Source organism: Guillardia theta (genome assembly GCF_000315625.1).
Source record: "Guillardia theta CCMP2712 unplaced genomic scaffold GUITHscaffold_15, whole genome shotgun sequence".
NCBI classification, from domain to species: Eukaryota; class Cryptophyceae; order Pyrenomonadales; family Geminigeraceae; genus Guillardia; species Guillardia theta.
Genome location: NW_005434659.1, coordinates 97,986 through 121,868, shown reverse-complemented (window position 1 = coordinate 121,868; position 23,883 = coordinate 97,986). Strand labels below are relative to the sequence as shown.

The 23,883-nt window shown below is 51.3% G+C and overlaps 7 protein-coding genes across 7 annotated transcripts; 4 read left to right on the top strand and 3 right to left on the bottom strand.

Annotated features, from left to right (window-relative positions):
- Nucleotides 1-116: 116 nt before the first annotated feature.
- Nucleotides 117-3,052, bottom strand: GUITHDRAFT_103938 (hypothetical protein; the record flags this gene model as incomplete). The annotated part of the gene is made up of 24 exons (XM_005837047.1): nucleotides 117-152; nucleotides 213-261; nucleotides 305-339; nucleotides 381-434; nucleotides 490-541; nucleotides 592-635; nucleotides 686-719; nucleotides 765-819; nucleotides 866-928; nucleotides 981-1,033; nucleotides 1,080-1,147; nucleotides 1,193-1,274; nucleotides 1,322-1,392; nucleotides 1,442-1,507; nucleotides 1,556-1,614; nucleotides 1,658-1,721; nucleotides 1,766-1,849; nucleotides 1,895-1,937; nucleotides 1,991-2,031; nucleotides 2,083-2,128; nucleotides 2,181-2,323; nucleotides 2,389-2,454; nucleotides 2,502-2,593; nucleotides 2,719-3,052. 24 exons carry the CDS (start codon nucleotides 3,050-3,052, stop codon nucleotides 117-119), a joined length of 1,734 nt encoding a protein of 577 aa, XP_005837104.1.
- Nucleotides 3,053-3,421: 369 nt separating this feature from the next.
- On the top strand, nucleotides 3,422-4,914 carry GUITHDRAFT_103937 (hypothetical protein; the record flags this gene model as incomplete). Its single annotated transcript, XM_005837046.1, has 2 exons — nucleotides 3,422-4,827; nucleotides 4,884-4,914. The coding sequence occupies 2 exons, from the start codon at nucleotides 3,422-3,424 to the stop codon at nucleotides 4,912-4,914; spliced, it is 1,437 nt and encodes a 478-aa protein (XP_005837103.1).
- A 319-nt stretch (nucleotides 4,915-5,233) lies between these two features.
- Nucleotides 5,234-7,797, top strand: GUITHDRAFT_103936 (hypothetical protein; the record flags this gene model as incomplete). Its single annotated transcript, XM_005837045.1, has 7 exons — nucleotides 5,234-5,479; nucleotides 6,100-6,180; nucleotides 6,232-6,340; nucleotides 6,398-6,411; nucleotides 6,563-6,612; nucleotides 6,658-6,772; nucleotides 6,817-7,797. 7 exons carry the CDS (start codon nucleotides 5,234-5,236, stop codon nucleotides 7,795-7,797), a joined length of 1,596 nt encoding a protein of 531 aa, XP_005837102.1.
- An 880-nt stretch (nucleotides 7,798-8,677) lies between these two features.
- GUITHDRAFT_67122 (hypothetical protein) lies at nucleotides 8,678-10,218 on the bottom strand (the record flags this gene model as incomplete). Its single annotated transcript, XM_005837044.1, has 7 exons — nucleotides 8,678-8,901; nucleotides 9,009-9,171; nucleotides 9,214-9,354; nucleotides 9,401-9,533; nucleotides 9,584-9,649; nucleotides 9,707-9,788; nucleotides 9,855-10,218. The coding sequence occupies 7 exons, from the start codon at nucleotides 10,216-10,218 to the stop codon at nucleotides 8,678-8,680; spliced, it is 1,173 nt and encodes a 390-aa protein (XP_005837101.1).
- A 3,361-nt stretch (nucleotides 10,219-13,579) lies between these two features.
- Nucleotides 13,580-15,065, top strand: GUITHDRAFT_103934 (hypothetical protein; the record flags this gene model as incomplete). Its single annotated transcript, XM_005837043.1, has 2 exons — nucleotides 13,580-13,969; nucleotides 14,019-15,065. The coding sequence occupies 2 exons, from the start codon at nucleotides 13,580-13,582 to the stop codon at nucleotides 15,063-15,065; spliced, it is 1,437 nt and encodes a 478-aa protein (XP_005837100.1).
- A 124-nt stretch (nucleotides 15,066-15,189) lies between these two features.
- On the bottom strand, nucleotides 15,190-15,740 carry GUITHDRAFT_151226 (hypothetical protein). The gene is made up of 2 exons (XM_005837042.1): nucleotides 15,407-15,740; nucleotides 15,190-15,344 (listed from the first exon to the last, which is right to left on the bottom strand). The coding sequence occupies exons 1-2, from the start codon at nucleotides 15,665-15,667 to the stop codon at nucleotides 15,318-15,320; spliced, it is 288 nt and encodes a 95-aa protein (XP_005837099.1). The 5' UTR covers nucleotides 15,668-15,740; the 3' UTR covers nucleotides 15,190-15,317.
- Nucleotides 15,741-17,611: 1,871 nt separating this feature from the next.
- Nucleotides 17,612-23,686, top strand: GUITHDRAFT_103933 (hypothetical protein; the record flags this gene model as incomplete). The annotated part of the gene is made up of 21 exons (XM_005837041.1): nucleotides 17,612-17,666; nucleotides 17,717-17,881; nucleotides 17,995-18,105; nucleotides 18,262-18,317; nucleotides 18,362-18,409; nucleotides 18,569-18,613; nucleotides 18,756-18,903; nucleotides 18,954-19,017; nucleotides 19,064-19,189; nucleotides 19,237-20,299; nucleotides 20,454-20,568; nucleotides 20,839-20,990; nucleotides 21,105-21,281; nucleotides 21,330-21,385; nucleotides 22,429-22,607; nucleotides 22,654-22,700; nucleotides 23,104-23,140; nucleotides 23,183-23,234; nucleotides 23,282-23,339; nucleotides 23,473-23,558; nucleotides 23,602-23,686. 21 exons carry the CDS (start codon nucleotides 17,612-17,614, stop codon nucleotides 23,684-23,686), a joined length of 2,925 nt encoding a protein of 974 aa, XP_005837098.1.
- Between the last annotated feature and the right edge of the window lie 197 nt (nucleotides 23,687-23,883).

Genomic DNA, 23,883 nt, shown 5'->3' with positions numbered 1-23,883 from the left:
GATTTTTTTCTTTTTGAGGATTTTCTGTTGAGATTTTGCGTGAAAGTGTGATATTATCTGTACGATGATGTGATTTTGATTGGCTGTATTAAAACAATAAGAAGGCTGCTTGGACCTCACTTGAACCATGTCAACTGAAACTCTTCCAGACTCTGGCAGGGAGACATGTTCAGTGCTTCTCAGCGCGTGTTTGTGCGTTTCATGTCGCTCACCTTGTTCTTTATCTCCTCCACCCAATGCTCCGTCAGCCATTGCTCTAGCCTGCGCCAGGTATCACATGCAGCAGCAGCATCCTCGCACCTACTTCTCCCCACAGGGACAAACGCGATTCGAGTCCGGCTGCGGCTATCAGAGGACGAGAAGGTAGCGAGCAGGTCTACCTGTCTGATCCGGCAGGACAGCGGGTACTCCCCGGGCTTCTGGTTCACCAGACACTGAAATTGATGACGTCATCAGGCAACGACCTCCTCCCTTAGCACGAAGCATCACCATGTTGTACTTGTGGTTGAAGGCTGGAAGGTCGTTGCCGAACAACGCCTGGCTGTATAATCTCTTAAGTAGCTATCTAAGTGAGAACGAGGAACCAACTACCTGCACGATCCCTCACAAAGTCCCCCTAGGGCTTCTTTGACCCTCTAAGGGCACAGGAGAAGTGAACCAGGAGGAAACAAGAACATCTTCTCACCTCGCAGTCGTTCACTTCTAGTCCATGCTCCGCTCTACGATTATTGTCAACCAGCTCCTCCCGTAAGGGACCAGCTCACCGGCAGCTGAGGTTTCTCTTCAGACATGCGTCCTCGCAGCTCTCCCCCTGCTCCCCTACAGGGCGTCTCAAGGTAGTTGGAGAGGGCAGGCACATTCTTACCTGCTATCACATGCAGATTCACCCCCGCCTCGTGTGGAGTTGATTTGTTTCCCGTGTATCGCACTGATACCATCACCCACGTCAGCACATCGCAGTGGACAAGCTCTGCCCGTACCATGAACTTCCTTCAAGAAGGTCTCCAGAGTTGATGGCCCACGAATGATCCACCTGCGGTCCAGCTCATTGAAAGGATTGAAAGATACTCCCTCCTCACTCTGTGTCAAACTTGAGCCAGTCCCCCCGAGGATGGTCCATGTGGAAGACAAAACAATCCGGCAAAATCTACAGATGTCAGTCTTTCAGTGCGCTGTTCTCAACCTGCACTACCTTGTACTTCATTCTGGACCTCCACACCTCATAGCACTGACCCGTCTTGTCATTTCCATAGCCCACGAATGCGCTTTCATATCTTCACACCCCGCTTACTCTTCATCGCATCATTTGGGAGCCTCAAACCTTGGGATCCGCTTGTTGGCGACATAGTATGGCTCGTAAGGCATTCTATACTGAATCTCGTAGATCTCACTCTGCGATGGCTGCTCAGAGGTCGGCGGGAGGGACAAGGAAAGTTGTCACCGACACTCTCCATCTCTCATAGTCTGTGTACTTGTGAGCGATGTCCCTCCCTTTCTCTGGATGAACCTGCCACGTGGCCAAGTGAGTGTTTCTATCGCAGAGTCGTCGACTGACCTGACTGACGGCCGGACCGAGTGACAGGAGTTCCATCTTGTTTCGAGGTATGCCTTTCTCTGCTCCTCTTTCAGGTTCAACCTCGTTCAGTTCGGCAGCAACCTTTGTCTTGCATTTGGAAGGCGGGAAGCACGTAAATTTCGTTGCCTCCTGTCTTTCCCCATGGCTGCGACTGGGCTTACAGAACGATACCAGAGAAACAAGGCAAACTTCGAGACGCGGCAGCAGCAGGTCGTATACGTCATCGTTTGGCACGAAGTCTGCGTCAACCAACACCATCCACTGAGTTCGACACTGGCACCAAGACTGTCAACTGCAGAGGCTGAAGAAGTGCTTCACCTTATCCATGGCCAGATTCCTCAAGGTGTTCACTGGGTAGAGCCTGAGCCAGCGTCAGCAACGTCGTCACCTGTCGTCTTGCAATCACTGACAGACCTGCCAGGATGTAGATCTGCCAGGACGAGATGGAAGTCAACCTGAAATCTCATCGTCATGACCTTAATTTTCTCCTCCCCCACTCATCTCACCCTGTCGCGAAGCGGCCGAATGAGGTCGAGGTCCCGCTGCAGTTCTCTGCAGTACAACGTGGCTGATATGGGGCCCTTCCACCTGCATGCGCCCTCACGATGAAGCCGATGAGCAAGAGTTTGCTCGCCTCGCCATCATCGCTTTGAAGCCATCCAGGCGGTCAGACGTGAGCTGAGTTACCCAGCTCACGTCGATCTCCTTCAACGCCAGGTTTGTTGCAAGGAGAGTGTGCACAAGGACCTGGACAGTGCAGCGCGTTCAAGACTATCTCTTACACCTCATCAAGAACACTCGTATCCTCCCACCTGCGAACCATGATTTTCCGCTTTAAAGAAGACATCCTCGGCTAGAATTCTCGGCCCTAGGGTTCTCTGTGACTAACGGATCAGAGAATTCTATACATAGAGGCAGAGCTGACCTGTCTCTCCAGGAAGCTATCTGTCATTCCAGCAATCGAAGAGACAAGAAAAGTCAGACCATGCCCAGGGACCAGGAAGACACATATAGAATCTAATCAAGGGACTAGGAAGACACATATAGAATCTAATCAAGGTACTAGGAAGACACATATAGAATCTAATCAAGGTACTAGGAAGACACATGGAATCCAATCATTGATCCCTAGGGGGTGTTACCGGTGATCTCGCCGTAGGTGGGAACAAACAGTCCTCCTCTCTGACTGACGTTAATCTTATGCTCTTGCTCATTCTCCTCATGCTTCTTCTCGCCCGGTCCTCCAATCTCGTTGACCTGCTCTGATGCCCTCTCCTCAGCTGGAGACGTCAGGACGATCTTCGGGGTGCTGAACTCCCCGCTACTCCCCTGCTCATGCTGAGGGTGCTGTTCCCCTAGATCAAGGAAGCAGCGAGAGACGACAAGGAGGAGGAGGAGGAGGAGGATGGGAGGGCTGAGGACCCTGTAGGCTTTGGAGCAGAGCAGCAGCTGGCGCAGCAGCTGCCGGTGCCTCATGCCATAGCCCAACCTAGAGTTGGACTGCTGCCCTACACGTTCATGCTAGTAGACTGGATAGGAAGAGGTTGCTGTCTTTTGGTCGACGGACTGAGGGTACTTGGACAGGTTACGAGCCCTCGTCTTAGTTGTTGTTCAGTCCCAGGGTCGTTTCGGAGTTCAGCTTCCGGGCCGCTCCCGGCCCCAGCCGAGCAGGCGCCCGGCAGTTTCAAGAAGAGCAGAATCGTTACTTCTTTTTATGAGTGCATGACAAGCGAAGAGCGAGGCCAAGACAAGAGGGAGATAACTTGACGCTGCAACATCATGACATCCCATCTCCTCCTCCTCCTTGCTTCCATTGTTGTTCCTCACACAGTGACAGCTCAAACAATGAGCTACAACCTAACCCATGTTGATTCATGTCCTGCTGGAGATTGTGTCCTGCCTGTTGACGCCAACATCTCCGTTTCAAGCTTGGGCGTCGGCAATGATGTCAGCGTGTACGTGTCTATCGACCTGTATCCGATATATTCTGTCGCTGGGATCAATCCAGCTATCTATCACAGCAACACTCAGCTGAAGTACACAATCATCAGAGTAATATTCCCGTATGGCTTCAATGTATCGAACTCCGTTGTCAACATATCAGGAGGAGGAAGGTTTGGAGAGGGGGTGACTGGACTCGAAGGAATTACAAACCGAGCTGGCTTCATCAAAATTGCTCCATCTTCTAAAGGGTCATTGACCATAGAGCCGGCGGTGACCGACAACGTCCTAGTAGGAACTTGGTTTGGCTCATCTGACCCGTGCTCGAGCACTTCTTGCACGAACATGTTTGAGATGATGACGTATTCAGATACAGATGCTGATGTCCAATCATCAGATGTGAGAGGCACAATTCAAAGAATTCACTTCACGATATCTGGAGTTGTCAACCCGTTGTATACTCCTGGCGAGATTCCCGGTGCGCTGCAACAGCGCAAAGTACAATTTGGAATCCAGATTTTTGATGCAACAGACGAATTGCGTGGAACTACAAAAGTTCCCAGTTACAAGATGAAATTTTATAACAATCGTATCAACGATCCACAGTTGAACCGAATGACGCATTATTGGTTCAGCAGAACCGGAAATACTGCTGTGATTCTGACGAGGAACAAATTGTCCTATGTGAATCTATCTTTGTCAACACCTCTCTCCTCACAGCTAACCTCTGCTCAAGTCACGTTCAAGACTGTCACAGGTATCCCAGTGGGCGGAAGCATTTTCGTGAAGTTTCCATCTACCTTCAAACTTCCTCCCTTCTCAAACGTTTTAGCAACAGTCAACGGCATGAAAGGTGCTAACACCTCCGTTAGTGTGAAGGGAACGTCATTTCTTCGGGACAGCACAAGCATCCTCTTGTACAGAATTCAAAACGCCATTGGCCGCAAGCAAGAGATCACGTTGAATATCACAAGTGTTCTTACACCCTCTGATACGGTATCTGGTCCGGTACAAGTGGAGAGCTGGAATGTAATGAACGTGACGCTGGATTATGGCACGAGCAATGAGGTTGAATTGCGGCCTCAGTTCCTCGCATCAGTCTATCCCCACTGTCAGATGCAGCAGACATGGGATGAGATCATGGAGGGAATCAGAAGAGGAAACCAGACACACAAGAGCGGAGGACTGGGAGATCTTATGATTCTCAACAAGTTCGAGGTATGGGTATGCAGCCTGCGAGACGCCTGTGCAAAGCACAACATTTCATTTTGTTACGTCTTTGACGAGCAGAAGAAGATGTTTGTGCCATGGTATGTATGCATCATGCTTTGCTCTTGCACCTGCCTCGATCTCATTTCTGTCGCAGGGGCCTAGCGGACGAGCTCATGCTCGTGTAGCAGTAGTAGTGCTGTATTGTAAACCAGTAAAGAGACCTGGTACTCCATACCAGCCCGCCGCATGGCAACGAGGAGCAGAACAAGTCCGTCAGAACCCTCGCAGCTCTCGTATTGGAGTGGTTTTAGTCAACTGCACTCAGCTCCCAGGCGGGCCTACTGCTACTGTAATGGCGGGGAGTCGCACACGGCTGGCAGAGGAGGAGAAGGAGGAAAAGGGAGAGGACGAGGACGAGGAGCTCGTGGCAGGAGGAAAACGAGAAGGCAGCAGCATCGTGCGATAGGTCGAGCCCTCCGCAACTTGTTCTGGCTCTTGTCGACGATGTTGAAAACGGAAGAGACAGTGGAGTCGGAGGATGCAGACTCGGAACATGCTGCGTATGCTCGTCGCCTGCTGCAAGCTGCTGGAATGAAGGCCAAGGCAAACATCAACCTGCAGGAAGCTATCGATATATTTCGCAGGCAGAAGGTCCGAGAAGTCGTGTTCTACGCCTGCTTCCTGCTTCTTTTCACGACATCTACATACCTTCAGCGCGATGTTCATGATGCATACAACTATGTCGACACGGTCAGAAGTGTCATCATGAAAAGGAATGTATCAGTTGAACGTTTTATCCTTGACATTCTGACTTCATGTAAACAGGCCATTTCCTGTGGATCCATTTTTCAAGACGTTCGAGAACATTTCTACCCAGTCAGACTTTTGGAATTACATGAACTCTGTCGTTCCTCAGTATCTCTTCCAAGAAACATGGTACAATCACGACAATTATACCGATCAGCAGAAGAGAACTGGTGCGCTTGTTTGTACTCAGATGCTACATGCTTACTTTGAACGAATAGTGCTGCATTATAACGTGATTGTACAAGCTTTCCGTCTCAGACAAGTTCGGACGCAGGAAGTCTCGTGCGAGGACGGGAGCTTCTTCATCCCATCACGGTTGAGGCCCTACATGAGGAGCTGCTTCCCTGATAACAGTCCGACCTGTCCTCCCTCTTCTCCTCCTCACTGACATGAGCGACAGCCAACATGCCGCCCGACTCCTTCATCGCCGGGTGGCCTCCTCCTACCAAACTCTTCTACCGCACGGCAGCAGAGCTAAACTCCTATCCCATGACGGCAAGCCTGGGCTACTATGAGGCAGGTCTCCTCCCCCTTATCGCATGCTCGTCATGGCATATTCACAGGGCGGGGGATATGCCATCGACATCCCCGTGAACTACACGAGAGGAGAAGTGTTGAGCATGTTCAAGTACCTCGAGTCGCAGGTTCCGCCTCCTTGCTCTCCGACTGTCACCTCGTCTCTGAACTTCAAGTAGAGATGGACAGACCGAAAGACCCGAGCCGTCATGTTCGACATCAACCTTTACAACCCGTTCTTCAACTACTTCCTCTCCCTCCGCCTCCTCTTTGAGTTCACCTTCTACGGTATTCGCGTTCTCTTTTGTAACGTCCTGATATGCTTACTCGCAATGTTCGCGACAGGTAAAGTAGTTCCCGTGAGCTCGTTTCGCGCTTTCAGGATGGGATTTTTTCAGAGAGGTTCTTGCAAAGGTGGAGAATGTTTGTAACTAGTTTGTTTGCAGGCAATATGCTGCTTTGATTTTCGACATCATTGTTCATGTGTTCGTGCTACTTCTGATCGTGCAGGATGTCTTCGAATGGAACGCTCTCGGTGCAAGGTTTTGGAGAAACCCTTGGTAATTGCGAACAATTTGAAACCGTGAGCTGATACAAGCTGCAAGGAAATGGCTGAACCTTATGATGTATTTGGTGTTTTTCATCAGTCTAGCGTTTCGGATACAATTCCTGATCATATCGATACCATACGTGAATTCATCACAGCAGAAAGACGACAAGGTGAAGTTGGCTAACTGTGAACGCTCTCTCACTTTCATCTTCAGTTTGCGGAGTTAGACTTCGAGAATCTAGGATGGATTTACTCACAGATATGGAATTGGACTTCGTTCAACAGCATCTTCGTTTGGGGTCGAGCTTTTAGCTTCAGCAAGTTCACCAACGATCGGTTTGCAAACATCTCATACACGATCTTCAAGTCCTACGATGACTTGACAACACTCCTCGTGGTGATCTTTTTCTGCAACATTGTATTCGGGGTGAGCTTCTTCGTGGCATATGGGATAGACGTGTCCAACTTCTCTTCTTTTCTCGATTCTTGTTACGAGCAATACAAGATGATGATGCGCGGAGACAACAACTTCACTTCCTTGATGCAGTCAAATGCAATCCTGGCTTCCTTCCTCTTGTTTCTCTTTCAGATCATCTGCACTTTCGGTCTGGTCAGGATCTCGTCGGCCATTCTCAACCAGAAGTTCATGCAGGTGTCTAGAAACGGCATAGACGACCCCATGGCCACCAAGTTTCGCTCGATGATGAAGAAGCTGATCCTGCGGAGGTTCCGAGCAATGTTCTACTGGGGAAAGAAGACGGACACCGATAGGTTCAATGAGGAGAGAGAGAAAGAGTACGAGGAGCTCCTGCTGATGCCGTCCCTCGATCGAGATTGGGAGGAGTTGCAAGAAGTTCGAGAGAAGCTGGGAAAGTTTGAACTCAAGGTGACCGAGCTCTCGTCGCTGGTTGAGACCCTCGAGACCAGAGTCGCTCTCCTGTCAAAGTTCCTGTCCGACGAAAACAGCAGCGGTGCCGCGGGCAAGTCACCGAAACATGCATGGAAGGACGAGGGCGATGGAGGGCCCGAAGAAGAAGGAGAATATGTTGCCTTGGCTGGGAACAAAGCAATCCTCCCGCCTCATTGGCGGCTGGAGCACGACGACAAGGGAAACAAGTTCTACTACAACACCATTACAAGGACGAGCCAATGGGACCCTCCTGTTGTTTACATACACAAGCGACACGTCCGCTGAGGGAGTGAGTGGAGATGATCATGGGCGATCAAGCCCAGGAGATCTCGAGCAGCGATTGGCATCCTTCCTCGACCACTACAGGGATCCTCCATATGCAATTCATCGGTGTCCCTCCTGCAACAAGTTCAGCCGGAGCCAGAGGGGAAGAGAAAGATGAGGGACCAGGCGAGGAGGCCCTGTTGACGGCTCCTCCTTTGTAAGCCGATCCGATCACTCGAGGTGTGGAGTCGCTACAGTGCTGCAGCGACACAGGTCACGGGCTGTGCTGACATGCGACTGCAGCTCTACCTCACAGTCCTCGAGCGGCAGACTGATCCAAACGCTCCCTTGAGCAGTTCTGGGGACGCTGAGCTCCATCGATATCGACTTGTCCGCCGTCTCCCACCTGGTTCAGGATCAACACAGGATACTCTTGTCCCTGGCTCACTTCTTCAGCTCCAAACCGCACGAGAAGTGAAGGTCTGAGCCCAGGTAGCTCGGTTCCTCCCGCGTCCTCCTGTACCGCACCTAGAGCAAGCATCAGCGGCTCCGGGACGCTCTGACGCAACTCACAGCAAGGAGAGCAGCGGAATGCGCGGGGATCTGAATGGCACAGATGGCAGAGGCCCAGCCTCTCGTACACTGCGGGGAGAGTGAGACGAGCTGTGGCTGGAGGTACAGGTGCAGACCTGTCCGTTCCAGAAGTCATACACCACGACCTGCAGGAAGGTCACCCGAGGGGAAAAGAGGAGGCTCTCTGACTTCTTCGTCGTCTCGGAGGTGGAGGGGGAGAGACGTGAGGGCGATAGCCCGGGCGTCATGGTGGTCGCTCAGATTGAAGAGGCCGACTAACATCCAGGTGCCCTCCGGCCCTGTCAGCTGCTTGCAAGTAACTCCACCCTCACCCCCCAGCAGAGGACCAGCAGACCTCGCTGACTAGAACCTCAGGGCATTCGCTCTGACCATGGAAGATGACGTGCGCGGGTAGAACGAGCGACCTGGGTTGGGAGTGCAGCGGGGGAAACAGACACTGAAGGATGCGGAGTCGCTCTACGGGGAGGGAGAGCAGATCGTCGGAAAGAAACAGAAGCCCCCCGGTCATTCCTGCCCGCAGACTCACTGACTCTGACTGCGGATCGATGTGGCTTACCTGCTAGAGTTGCTTTCCCAATGGCCTCAGCGTAACTTTGCTTGGTTGAACCATCGCGATCGGAACTGCAGCAGAATCAGACGGGGGTCACTTGGAAGGCAGAGTGAGAAACACCTTGCGAGCACCAGACAGTCAGGATTGTTCATCCACCACACGCCATGCATAGGATGCCGGACGAGCGAGTTGCGCATCATGTTCCTCCCCGACGGCAAGTTGGTCTTGTCCCACCAGATCGGCCACTGAGCCTCAGAGTCAGACTCAAGGCAACGAGGCGAGCGAGTCAAGACCGGCTTCCAAGAGAGGTTTGTGTCTGCTGATACCCTCATCGCGTCGACCCATCCCACTGCTGCACCCATTGGGCAGCTACAAGCCAGGAAGAAAGCATCGCCCACGGCTTCACGGAGAGTCTGCAGGGCGAGTTGAAAGACCTCGACACGCCATCAGGTCGAGGGTCGGCATCAGAAGGAGCTTCACCTGAGCTCTTGTGAGCGCTGGATCAAAATGCAGCGCTGGGAGGGCTGCTGCATGCAGGAAGTCGAGTTTCAGGAACTTGATGCCGTGCTGCTGCACGAACTCTTGGATGAAAGACTTCACGTGCGCTCGACACCTGGCAAGGCATGTCAGATTCTCCGCCCGCCCTCCCTTCCCAGCCCTCACTCAGGATTAGTAGCATCTAGTCCGTAGAACCACTTTCCCGGGTGTGTAAATCCACTGTTGGCAGCTCTTGACGAGAACAAGTCCAGCAGCCACAGCCATGGCGACTTGTACGCATCTCCCCACGAGTCTGCTCTGAGAACCCATTCAGGATGTTCCTTTGCGACAAGAGCATCCTTATCCGCAGCCCACGGCGCAATCCAGAGTCCTGCAGACAGAGTCGTTGGGACGAGAAACAAACATAAAGAAGCTAAGGGAACAACTCTTGACTCACCTCCTGCCAGGCCATATCTCCCGGCAATGCTTGCGACGTTCCCCGCTCCCTCCGGGAATTTCTTTGAGCTCTTGGTCCAGTCTCCCCAGTGATCGACATATCCGTCGTCGAGCTGTAACACCCTCAAGTCGACCCCTTGCTTCAGCCATCCGTGCAGCTTGCGCGCGTTCAACTCTAAGTCTTGCTCCGAAACTTTCTCCATGTACTCATACCAGCTGCACCAGCCCGTCGGCATCCCCGGACCCAACTCGCACGCACTCAAATCCCCTCCATCCTGCTCGCAGTCTGCCGGTACCCTCGCTCGACAATGCTCTCCGACAGCCTTGAGATAACTTTCGAATGTGTCCCCATCCGACCACAACATGATCGCCCAGTCTGTTCGAACTTTGTTGGCTCCTCTCGCCATATCGCCGCTTGACTGCAACGAGCCGAGGGAGGAGGAGGCCTTGCTGTGCTTCGAAAACAGAATCCCGTCGCAGCTGGCATGCATGCTGACATGCTGCTTCCACGGGTTGAGAGCGATGCACCCGAACTGTTCGCGCTGCAGTTGATCAAATCGTCAGAAGACAAGTTGCAACGACCCGCCCGATCTCTGACCTGAGACAAGAACCCCGCAACAAACTGGAACGTCGCGTTTGAATGGCCCGGAAACTCATCCATCCTGACGTAGAGGACGGCGAACATGTCGCTGACGCAAGGAGCATACTTGCGGACGATGCCTGGACCGAAGCTACTCGGCAGGAACCTCAACCTCCCAAACAGAGGGTTGGGCGGCATTCTTGCACCTTGCAGCAAATCGTTAGAAAGGTCACAAGGTTGAGATGGTAGGTAGACCATCATGAAAGGGCCCGGAGAAGAGCCAGCCTGTTTGTTGTCTGACTTGAAGCGGCAAGATGTTCAACCTGCAGAGAAGCCTCCTGATGGAGCCAAGAACGCCGAAGCACGCGGAAAACTTGATCACTCCTGCATAGCTGAAACTTTGCCAACCGTTCAACATCGCCGAAGTCCAGACCTCCTCCATTCCTACGTAGCGGCATTGAAGTTTGGGGATGACGGAGGCCAACAGCAGGGAGGAGAGGACCGTAAGAGGCATCAGCAGCATCCGAGGCACCTTGAGGGAGGCAAAGGCAATAGGGAAGAGAGCCAGGCTGATGAAGGTCCACATCAAGATTTCCATCTTGCGAGTGCGAGTTTGCTGGATAGCATGCGAAGCTGACAGCTCGGTCGTCACCTCTCCGTCAAACATGGTGATAGTCTCAAGGAAGATAGGCTCCTCACAGCTCTCGATCTCTGCTCGCCATATCAATACGTTGTCTTCTTCCTTCTCTCCAAACTCGATCCACGCAGGTAAACGCGGAATGTTCTCGCCCACTATCTGTCCACAATACCTTCTGATCCTGCAGAGTCCGACTCCTCGAACCTCTTCTTCTCTCTCGCTGGCTTCGTCCGTGACCACCAGTCTTCCAGTGCATAGCCCTCCTCTCCTCCTCCACGCTGACACTTGGAGCAAATTCTTGCACTTGACTCGCCAACCGAAGGCTTTCGCGCTGCGCGATGCGAAGTTCTTTGATGAAGGGGAGGGTGTGTGCGATGTTGTGGTAGCGAGGAACGAAGATCTCCTCCTCCTCCTCTCCTCTCTCGCTGTCTTTATCCTCCACCCTCCATCGTCCAGTTCCAGCATGTTTACGCCCATTCCCCCGAAAATCTCACCCGATGCCGGTCGTGGAGCCGGCGGGCCGGCCCCCGGGGAATTTTAATGCTTTTAGCTCTCCTCTTTTTCAAGGCACCATTTAAAACTCCTTGAGCTCTTCACATTTGCGGAGTTTTCAGGTCCGTCTCCTCTGGCCCCCATTTCTACAAATGTTACACCTGTTCGTTGTCAAGAGGTAATCTGGACAATCACCCCCACCCCCTAAATTACGCTGCACATATAGGGTTGAGCTGAAAATATTTCCAAGGGGTTGTAGGGTACCCGAAGTCTGAAGGTGTAAATCTATACCCCTACTCCCTCAGTTTCTCTGTTGTGCGTCCTCTGTCAAAACCTTGTGTATACCCCATGGTGCTGAATCCCGACCTTGTCGAGTACCCTACCCACACTATTTCCCTACCTACCTCCTCCATGGGGAGCCCCCTCCATTTTTTTCAGATACGACCCCGTCTCTACGTCCACATGCCCTGCACGAGTCCCTTAAAATTCTTTTTCAGTTCAAGTATTCATTTTACTATAAAATGAAGGTTTTATATGGTACCGTTCAGCACAGCAAAAAAGACAGTCAGCAATACATCGACTTTGTGAGAAGCATTACAGCACTGTCCTCAACATTTTGGCTAATTCAATACAGAGGCGAACTTCAAAAACTTTAACAAAAATTTAGAGCAATCTAGGTACCCTCTAGGTTTGTCCCAAACCCCCATCGTTTCGATTGGAAAGGTTAGTTGCGCCCCAAGAGGAATTTCGAAAATAAGACATATCGGAAAACTATCTGGTATCGAGGAGATATGACCCCCGTTATAAATACTTTTTAGAAATACCTCATTTACCACAGGAATAACACCGTTATGCCCCCCAGGATCCATTTTCATAAGCTGCGAAACCCGAACGGTTGCATTCAAACGTTTTGATCTTAAAACCAGATCACGGGTTTAAATTTTATCTTATAAAATATCGTAGTATCTGCTCAAAACCTCCCCCATCTCCCTGGTATCCACTACTGAAGTGACCCCCCCCTTTCCCCTGCCTTGGTACCTTACCCCACCCTAGGCGTCACAAAATATTTCTCTCAATTCCATGGATAACCACCCCCTAAGTTGTATCACAGTACCCCTTGTTTTCATACTAAATGATAAGATCCCCTCGTACTGCTGAAGCCCCCAACATCTCGTCCAGAACCCCCCTACCCCTACCCCCTGACCAATATCATAAGGGGGTCGTTTTCGACCATCACCCAAGGCTTTGATCCTGATCACGCCTCGAGGTACCACGGGTGGTATCAGGTACCCCACTATTATTAAAAATTTTGATCAGAAGGTGTGGGGTATCATTGTACCTAGCCTGTTGGTGGAATATTATCTCACAATAGGGTGGTGTGACTTCTTCAAGTGTACCCCTACCCTCCCCAGACTACCCTGACCCCACTCGTACCCCTCCATGTCCTTTCCGACCCCATGAAAAAGGAACCCATCATTTCAGAACCCCCTGACATAACATCGAAGTACCGGTACATGATCAATGAAATGCACCCCAAGACTTATGCCACCCTCCATATTGATGACCCACCGTCAAAGCTGAATACCACATGACCCTACCCCATACAATCTCTGGGATATCACCCCATCCAATACCACCAAAAACACAACCTTTTACACCCCCACCCTACTTTTTATACAGAGATAACCCACCCACCCCATGTACTTCTGGCCTCCTCTCCTCAAGCAGCGTGACGATCCTCCCTCCTATCCGCTCCTTTCCCGTTCCTTCCCGCTGCATTCTCTGCCAACCGCCTCCCAGCTCCTCCTGATATCTCACTGAAACCTAGTTCTCTGTCATTCTCCCCCCTCGCAATTCACGATTTCTCTCCTATCACCGCCTCGGAAGCTCTTGGTATAGGAAATCTGTTATGTGGGCGTAGAACGAATTTGGGAGCTATCCCTTTTGTGCACGGCCATATACTAGCACCCCTGTGTATGCAAGGTTTGAAAATCAACAGAGAGGATATCGTCTGTCTATGACCACACAATACAATGCTCAAAGCTGGTGTCAGAGGCATGATGCACCAGCGAGAACGATCGCCATGGCGGTAAATGATACAGCTGAGACCAGAGCAGCGTTTGCCTGGGCTCGTGCAAACCTCTTTCGAAAGCAGGATTTGGTGATCCTAGTCCATGCATATGACCGCGATACTGTTTTCGGGACCAATGCAAATAGAGAGCTTGGAGTGAAAGTTCTGCTGAAATATGAAAATCTTTGCAATGCTAAAGGAGTCAATTATCGCGTTGTCCTGGCTCAGGGGTCGCCCGAGGTCGTGATTAGCGAGGCGACAAAGACAAACAGTTGTGACATGTGTGTGATCGGGAGTCGTGGATTGAACACCTTCAAAAGGGCTGTGCTCGGATCGGTAAGTGAATTTGAGATTTGATCTAGGCTTGTCCTTACATGCTGTTCAGGTCAGCTCTAAAGTTGCTCAGCTCTGTACTTGCCCCGTGATGGTCATCAAGAAGCCTAAGGACGAAGCTGGCGCATTCCTGACTGTTTTGCCAAGGCGGGTTTTCTTTCACGTCGAGTGCACAAATGCTTCAAAATTGGCGTTTGATTGGGCAGCCTCCAAGTTACTGTGCAGGGATATAGATGAGGTGTATCTGGTCATCACCACGAAGGCAGTGAGGAAATCGTTGATCCTACGCCCAAGAAGCACCAGCTCCTTGCAAGAGGACGAGCTTGCCAGAATTGAAGTGGAGATCCTTTCGGATGTGTTCGAGAAGAAATGCAACGAGCTGGGTATCAAGAGCGTCAAGCGCTTGAGGGCTACGGGCCCGGTAGCAGAATCTTTGATGAAGGTGGCGATGGAAAATTGCTGTGATGTACTGGTTGCTGGTCGTGATCTGAGCAAGAAGGCTGAAGATCCAGCTCTTTATGCCGTCCACAACGCTTCGTTCGCGGTGATTTCATTGGGCACGAACGCAGAATCAAGACCTGTTTCGGTCCCTGCGAATTTTGCAGACTATGCAAGCGGAGAGCGAACTGAGGAACTCCATTCTGCAGAATGCCTCTTCTCTCATGTGGACGAGGATTACGAACCGTTGAACAAGACGTTCAATGAGAGCTCTGCGATGCCTGCACCGTTGGGCTCATTTGAGCGCATGCCTATTGAGGATGGACCAGACGACATGCCAGTCTTCCATCCGTCTAACACCGAGGATATGCCAGCAGGAGTTCAGTCTGAAAATTTCGTTTCTTCCCTCCCTTCACTTGAAAATTTGCTGAACAACCTGGAGACTATTGACGATATGCCAAGGTCAAGAAGGTTTGAGGAGGAGCCGGTCACAAAGTCTTCTCAGCCTCTGGGGCTCAAGAGGATCACAACGAGATCGCTTCTCAGGTCAGACTCAGGAAGTGACATTCTCTCGGAATCACCTTGCAAGAGTGACATCGTCGACGAGCCCTGGATGGGCCATGGTCACTTCTCTTCTGGAGAACCCGTGACCGCATCATAGTATAGTCTTACTAACATTATTTATTCTTTCTTTCAAGCATCTGATAACGGTCGAGCCGATAGCTAGAAACTACTCTATAAATGTTCTGTGAAGATATAAATTTGTTCAAAGGAAAACCAGCAGCGAGAGTTGGAAATTTTAATGTGCAACATGGCCGCATATGGGCACCTCGTATTTTAGTAAATACGCTCAACAATGTGTCTCAAAGCACGATTGAAACAGAGAAAAACTACAATCACAGCAAACGTAGGTTTAACCCCACTTGGGCGAGGCCTTCATCTGTCCCAATCATGTCAGCGAAGCCCCATCAAGACAAGGAACATGCAACAAGAATCACTCACCCTGGCAAGGCAGGCTCTCAGCTGAGTCTCGAGACCTGAGCACTCGGAGCAGAGTTCTCCTCCGCATTTGGTTTGCATGCAAGTCCAGAGGGGCGCGCAATCACAATCTTTCCCTTCGGACTCAGAAATAGGTTGAGACGAAGTTTTGGAAGTCGTCGTGGTGAAAGTACGAGTTTGGCTCGAAAATGCCACAGTCGCTGCAGCACTTGCTGCTGCAAGAGTTCCGACCGCGCCATACAGAAGGTTTCTTGTAAGGATCATTTCACTGCAGTTTTGGGGAAGTCGAAGAAATAGATGAAAGTCGAATAGGAAGAGGAGGGTAAGCTTGTTGTCGTTGACGAGACCTAAGAAGAGACGTCAATCGTGAAAATGTAGAACGACAATCTTGTTTGGCACAAAATTGTGCATACAGTTTCGAATAAGAAATGAGACTCATCCTAGCAAGAGAGGTATCTCGAACAAATCCTCCAGAATTTGGTTTCCCCTAGTATAATACTAACTGAATAGTGTTTCAATCAACAGAATCATCCGTTGATGGTCTTTCTTTTAATGTTTGCTTGAAATTCCGCCTGATCCATCAACAGCATTGTCGTATGAAAGCAAATACTATCAACTACGTCTTCTGACATTAATTCTTTCCTGTCAAACAACAACTATCACTCGTTGTCCTACATCTAAGATGAAGTCATCTCTCCAAAACCTCAAGCCCCCGACTACCTCATCCATTTCTTCTCCAACCTTTCCCTTCTCCCCCTCTCCCCTTCCTCCTTTACTTCTCAACCACCTTCACCCTTGTTGCATTCTACACTGGTATGCCCACCCTCCCTGGCTTGTACCCTACTCTACCCACCCTTGATTCGATGGAAAACCTTGCTATCAAAATACCGGATATAAATAAGCTAAAAGTAGGGGTAATAGGGACATATGCTACTACACTACCCCTTCAAAACATACCCTACCCCTTGGGATGTATTGCCTTGACCCCCTTGGTAACGTACCCTCTATCCGAATCTCCAAAGTACCCACCCTCTCGACTGAAAATGGTATTTAAGTACCCGGTCCTTGAAGACAAGCTACTTTTCGCTACCCCTTCTCAGTTACGTCCTGCTGACTTTTACTCAATAGAAACGTAAGGCCCCCACCCCCTCGAAAACGTCATTTCCTCATTACACCCCATTTTTTACCTTTATAATAACCCGTACATTGATAACCCCACCCCCCGCAGACCCATGTTCCCCAAATTCAATCGGACCGAATCGATTCGAATCAAGTGGAATCGGTTGCTCAGCTGCGGCGGGCCCGGTCCGGCCGGGAGGATACTCAGGCCCGCCTCACTCATACACCACCCACCCACATCCCATGGGAACATGCAAGTAAACTCACTACCCCTACCCACTTATTTCGGTAATTATCAGAATGTACCCCTTTAAAGTTGGATATTGCCCGTGCTTTTGTGCTTATTATTGTGGGTACTAGGTATGACCGGTGATCAAGAAAATCCTAGATCGATTGCCGTACCCATTGGTCTGCCAGACCACCCCCTGCTTAAATGGCCGCACTTGTCGGGTCTGATGGCAGGCCATCATATCCGATAGGTGGAATGGAAGCATAGGGCTGTGAAGAGTCATGGCGGGAGAAGCATGTAGCAGGACAGAAGGACTTGATGAATCGAGACCAGACAGGACAAAATAGTGGGCGCAAGAGCAGCAAACAGGAGACATGAAGGTCGAAAAATTCTAGATCCTGCAAGGAAAAGTTTTGTTTATCCATGATCCCAGAACCCAGATGAGGGGAAGAGATGAGGCTGGTAGCCAGATACGCTGAACGAGTCAAGAGCGAGGTTGAAAGAAACATGAGGGATGTTCTCTGTGGTGAAGAGGATAGGATCCATGAGATTGTTATCTGACAGAACATGAGAGAGAGTTGTTGACTTTCAGCGATGGCGAGAGAAGATGAATATGTTCTTGACAGTGCCGCGTCAAATATTTTTCAAGAACATGATACCATAGAAAACGTTGCAAAGGAAAGACAAGGAGATCGAAGAGGTATGTATGCAGATGACTTCAGTCGTGATGATTGTTGACTGATTCGGCTATTATTTTTTTCTCCTGGCAGCCACACCGCAAAGATAAGCGAACGGGCAAGCATCGATCTTTTGAGACCTTCATCTGTTCTCCTGCAGACCTTCATCTGTTCCCCTGCAACATGGCTGCATCAATCTCGAGCAGGGATGATGTTACCGGCATGCAGGCGGCTATGGGTACACGATCAGTGCTGATCGTATCCCGCCGGACTAACTTGTATCTGCAGACAATCTCACATCGATGGAGGCCAACGGCTCTCTCTTCAGCAGCAACTCGCTAGATTTCTGCATCGACTGCGCCTCGACGGAGAGGATCAGAGCAGAGCTGCTCGACACTGAAGCCTTCTATGAGTCCATTGCCCATGAGATCCAGGCCGACAACTTCCTACATGGTTGGCACTCAGATGTGTCCAGCTATACCCCAGCTGAGCGCAGAATCTCGAGCACAATTGCGTCTGGTAGAGCTGCTTGTTTGATACCCTCCTTGACAACCTTGATTTCTCAGCTCCCCTTGCTGGGCCAGGATTTCAGTTCGCTCGGAACGCAGAAGGAAAGGTGGTTATCAACTCGATCTTGGCTGGAGGATCAGCCGACTGCGATGGGAAGATCCAAATAGGTGACGCAGGAAGAGCAGGAGCAGAAGCAGAAAGGGAGCAGGAGCAGGAGCAGGAGCAGGAGCAGGAGCAGGAGCAGAAAGGGAGCAGGAGCAGGAGCAGGAGCAGGAGCAGGAGCAGGAGCAGGAGCAGGAGGATTCCTGAACGATGGGTCACAGGAGATGAGATTGTCGCTGTGGACGGAGTCGATTGCAAGGATCTGATCGCGCGCCATGTGACTATCGACGGACAACATCTTGGTTACTGACAGGCAGGCAGATCAAACAACTCATCCTTGGGCCAAAGGATTCCACTGTGTCGCTCACGGTAGTTGAGGAGTGGGGAGCCGATGGTTTTTGAGTTGTTGCCAGTTGCGGAGGCCATGGCAATTATTCAACATTGAGGTCGCTTCCATCAGTTTCATTCTGCTTTCCTGACTTTGACCTGTCGATCGTCTATCTCGCACACTACTAACCTGACAAACAGGTCAACTTGCCACGATGGCTCAACAGCGATTCATCGTCAAACAGGGTGAGCTGACATTGACGTGAATCCCCTCCTTCACATGCTCTCTCCTCACTTCCCTCCTCCCTCCTCCCTCCTCCCTCCTCCCTCCTCCCTCCTCCCTCTCTTCCCTCCTTCTTTATCACTGCATCTTACTTTCGTACCCCAGGACAGCGAGTCATACGTGACGGCCTCGTCGATTCAAAGTGAAAAGCTTCGAGTGGGTGATGCTGACGGCTCTGCCTTGGTCTTGACACCTCTCAAGCAGAGAAGTTTTGCGACCCAAGAAGACGACATCTCATCGGACTCCAGCTCCTGTAAGACGTTGATGAAGCCAGTTGACAGCGTCACACTTGCTGCTTGCCAGGTTACTACTCACAGTATGATGGCATCGATGAGGGGCAGAGATATATGTCAAAGAATTTCGACAGGTGAGAGTTTTCACCCTCTTCCTCTGTCCTTGTCAAACTTTTGCAGTCTGAGGCTTCAAGGTTGCATGGAAGAGAACAAGCAGCTGAGATCGATCCTGACGGAACTTGCACGGCTGAACTCATCGTTCCGTTGCCTCACCTCTGACATGGACGCTGCTATGAAGGATATCTTGTGCGCTAGTCTGTCGTCTCTCCGCTCTTGATGAAATGTGCTCGCAGTGATGAGATGAATCATCTTCACCTGAAGGACAAGGAGCGAGAGGAGGAGGAGGAGCGAGCTCGAGCAACAGCCCAGCAAGAGGAGGAGGAAATGCGCATGTTGATCCAACATGAGCTGCTGTGTTGCGAGGATGCACTGTTGGCACATGACAAGATCGTCCAGCAGATGCAGTCGCACCTGCAGGCTTGTGAACTCGAACTCGCTCAGCTCCGATCTGAGAAGGAGAGGAGGCAAGAGGAAGACAAGTGGATGAGGCAAGAGGAAGTGAAGGAGAAGAAGACGGAGGACGAGAAGGAGAGAAAGGAGGAAGAATCAGAGCAGAGAATGGAGGAGGCAAAGAGGATGGAGAAGCTGCTAGTTCAATCTCTTGAGCTTGAGGAGACGACACGGCAGGTCCGCCGGATGTTTGCGGAGGAGGCGGCGAATCGCAGTGTCATCGAGCATCTCCAAGCTAAGCTGAGGGATGCAAGACAAGAGAGAGCGCGAAATGGGGAGCAGCTGGAGAGAGCGAAGGAGCGGCTGCTGGAGATGGAGAGGCAAGTGAAAGCTCTCGACTTGCCTTCGAGCCTCGCGGACCTCGGGGAGGCTCTGCGGGTCGAGGTTGAGAGGAGGAGAGACGAGGAGGGGGAGGCGGCGAACGCCGAGAGGATCGCGCAGCAGGCGGCTCGAATGGTACTCAGTGAGATAGTCAGCTCAGAGCTCACGCGGATGACGATGGAGCTGAGGGAGGTGGAGGAGGAGGCGCGTCTTGTGCTTGGGAGCTTTGAGAGCCTGTTGTCGGGGAGGACGCAGGAGAGCATGGAGAAGAGTTGGATCCTCTCCCTCTCCCAAGTGGCGAACATGTCGAAGATGCTCAAGGATGCCAACAAGGAGGCGAGCATAGACATTCAGACTCCTGCAGCAATGAGCAGCAGCGAAGAAATTCGTCAGTTGCCTGCTCCTGCTCCTGCTGCTTCGACTCTTGCTGCTTGGACTCCTGCTGCTCCTATCTCTTCTCATCTTCCTCTTGAGGACATCACTGAACTTCGCAGCATGGCGGATGCTATGGCAGTTGAACTTCAGGTCATTATGGCCGCCTCATCCCTCGCCCCTTCTGAATCCTCAGCTTCTTCTTCCTCTTCCTCATTTCCTCACCCCCCCCCCCCCTCCCCTCGCTCCCTCTGCCTCTGCCTCTGCCTCTTCCTGACTTTCCTTTCCTCACTCACGGCCTGTGCAGGAAGTCGTGGACGAAATGGTGTATGACTCCAAGCATGCTGCGGCTATCTTGCGCAACCTTGAAGAGGAGAAGAAATGTTTGCTTACAGCCCTCGAAAGATTTTACAAGCTTCCAAGTAACACCCTCCTCTGCTCTGCTCTGCTCTGCTCTGCTCTGCTCTGCTCTGCTCTGCTCTGCTCTGCTCTGCTCTGCTCTGCTCTGCTCTGCTCTGCTCTGCTCTGCTCTCCACTCGTTCCTGAGGGCTTATCCTCTGAATTCTCCTCGTACTTGGCCCTGCGATTCCAATGTTCACTCTGCCCTCTCGCCTCCCCTTCTCTTCTCTCGTCTCGTCTCCTCGCCTCGCCTCTTCTCGTCTCGCTCCTCCTCACTTGTCTTTTTGCTCTAGATCCAGTCGGCGTCGGCATCATCGTTGGCATTCGTTCATCCCGTCCGTCTGTTCAGATTCCTCTCACCATTTCCCACGGTGCTGAGGATTGGAGCAAAGCGCTCGGAAGTGCCGTGGGAAACGTGATAGGCAGCGCTCTTACCGGCAAACAGGTTTTCCCTCCCTCCGCTCCGTCTCCCTCCACTTCCTGTCTCCCACATTTCTCTCCCCCCCCTCCCCCTTTCCCTCCGATTCCCTTCCTTGTTCGTTCCTCAGTCTCCGGGCAGGTCAGTGTCATGGAGCAGGAAGTGTTTGTCGTCGAGCGTCTCGTTCCCAACCTGTCGGCCGCCATGTCGGGCATGGTGCCGGTGGGGGCAGAGATCCTGCAGATCGACCAGAAGGAAACAAGAGGACGATCGCTCAAGGCCGTACAGGAGATGCTCTTCGGGGAGAGAGGAAGCCTGGTTAGGAGGAGTAAGAGGAGGATGTTGTTGTTCTGAGACTTTGAGCAGGTTCGTTTGCAACTTCGGCTGGGGCAGAAGGTCTCTGTCATCATCCTGAAGCGTGGGTACGTCACTGATTGTGCCGAGTGTCACCATGAAGTTTCCCGTCCTGTCCCCTCTCTTCTCCTCTCCTCCCCTTTCCTCGCCTCTCCTCGCCTCTGCTCCTCTGCTCCTCTGCCGACACACCATCCCAAAGTGCTGTCTTCCTGCCGTCCGTCCTGTCCTGTCCTGTCCTCTTCCCATCTCTCCCTACCGTCCCGCAGTGCTGCCTTCTTCTCCTCTCCTCTCCTCTCCTCTCCTCTCCTCTCCTCTCCTCTCCTCTCCTCTCCTCTCCTCTCCTCTCCTCTCCTCTCCTCTCCTCTCCTCTCCTCTCCTCTCCTCTCCTTGCCTCTCCTTGTGCGGATGACAGGCTGTTTTGACACCTACAAGGCTAGTTGTCAGATTCTCTGTCTTCTGCTCTTCTCCTATTAAATTTGCCTCTTTCTTTCACTGTCTTTTTCTCTTCCTAGTAATTCATGTTGAGTTAATTCTCGTGTCTGAAGACGCATCTCATGCTCAACTGCTCCTGCTCCTGCTCCTGATCCTCATCCTCATCCTCATCCTCATCCTCATCCTCATCCTCATCCTGCTTCACCTCCCCCTCCTGCTCCTGACCTTGCCCCTGCCCCTGCTCCTCCTTCCCCTGCTCCTGCTCCTGCTGCCCCTGCTCCTGCTGCTCCTGTTCCTGCTGTTCCTGCTGCTGCTGCTCCTGTTCCTGCTGTTCCTGCTGCTGCTGCTGCTGTTCCTCCTCCTCCTGCTGCTGCTTCTTCTTCTGCTCCTGCTTCTTCTGCTCCTCCTCTTCCTTTACACTTCTTCCTCAACTCTCAACTCTGACATTAGCGTGTACGTAGACCGTGACGATGGAGGGAGAGCCTGAGCGAAAGCGAGCACGACATGGGGATGAGGAGGAGAGGTGAGAGATGAAATTCAATGGCATGTGACTGACGGCACGTTGGCTGGACGACATGGATGTCAACAGGGAGGCTCTAGAAGAAGACGTCAATCCTTATGGAATCAAACCGTAGGGCTCCCTTGTTTGCTGGGATGGTTTGACGCCAGTGCTGGGCAGAGAAGGGAATTTATTCGATTGCGACGTTGCGATGGAAAACAAGCTGACGGCCTCGCTCGGAATGTTCCGGAGATTGCATGACAAGACAATTCTACACGTTGAAACATTTGCAATGTCAATCTTGCGTGTGATGCTGTTTGAACAGATATTATCGTTCCTTGACCATCATGCCCTGTGTAGTAAGACGTTCTGATCAGATTGATAGAGCTGCTGACAAGTTTTCAGGACTGTCTTCAGTCAGTGTGGGCATGTACTGCTTCAGCCATCATACCGTATGTTTGCTATTCACTCTTTTCCATTTCGTGACCATCCGAAAGAATATTTGGAGAGAACTGACGATCAGCAAGTTTGGAGGAGATTTCAGGCACGGTATCCTGCATCATTTGAAAAGATCCCTAACTGTTGTTCAAGATTTCAAAAGTGTTGGAAAGAAACTTTTCTAAAACGAATCAACAGCAAGTTTCCAGGGCATAAACCGCTGAGGATGAAAGTAAGTGACATGATGACACCTGTCCAGTTTCCCTTTCCCTCCTCCTCCTCCTCCTCCTCCTCCTCCTCCTCCTCCTCCTCCTTCTACTACTACATCGCGTCCTCCTGTATCCCTTCCCCTTGCCCTCCTCCTTCTCCATCCCCTCCTCGTCTCCTTCTCAACTTTCTGGTTGACCGTCAAGTCAGGATTGTTACTCCGACATTCTCTTCGAGCCGTGGATGAGTGAGTCTCTTTCCTCGTCGACGTCTACCTGACTCCCTTCAGACGCCAACATGGCCATCGATCCGAGCTGGCTCACAGTCGAGAACGTCGACAGGTAGCCTTCGAGCACCCTTGTGTGAGAATGCTGACAGACTGCCCTAGGCGGAGTGGGCTGACGGCCCAGGAGTTTGTAGAGAACTATGAGAAGCGCAACCTGCCGGTTAGTGAGATGGAGATGGGAGGGGAAGGGAGGAGGAGAAGGGGATTGGAAAGGAAGGGGAGGGGAGGGAGGGAAGAGAAGGGAAGGGAGAGAGGGGAGAGGAGGAGAGGAGAGGTTTACTCTGTTGAACCAGGTCATTCTCACCGACGTCATCCCGAAATGGCCGGCAAGCGAGAGCTGGAAGTGTGAGAATCTGTTGAAGAAATATGCAGACACCAAGTAAGAGAAGGAGTATGCTGCGATTTTGTTGACGTTAGCTCAGGTTTAGAGTCTCAGCAACCATGGACATGAAGCTCGAGGATTTTCTTGATTATTGCAATCATGCGCGCGAAGAGCGACCCCTGTAATCTACACTGTTGTCTGTGTCATGATCTAATTGTTGTTGTCTCTGTTCATGATCTAATTGTTGTTGTCTCTGTTTGATGTTGATCCTGCTTCATTTCATTCTATCATTTGTTTGCTTCACGCTCGTTCAATGCTTTGTTCATTCCTGACTCTTGTCTCAAGTTATTTGTTCGAGAAGAATTTTGCGACAAAGTGTCCA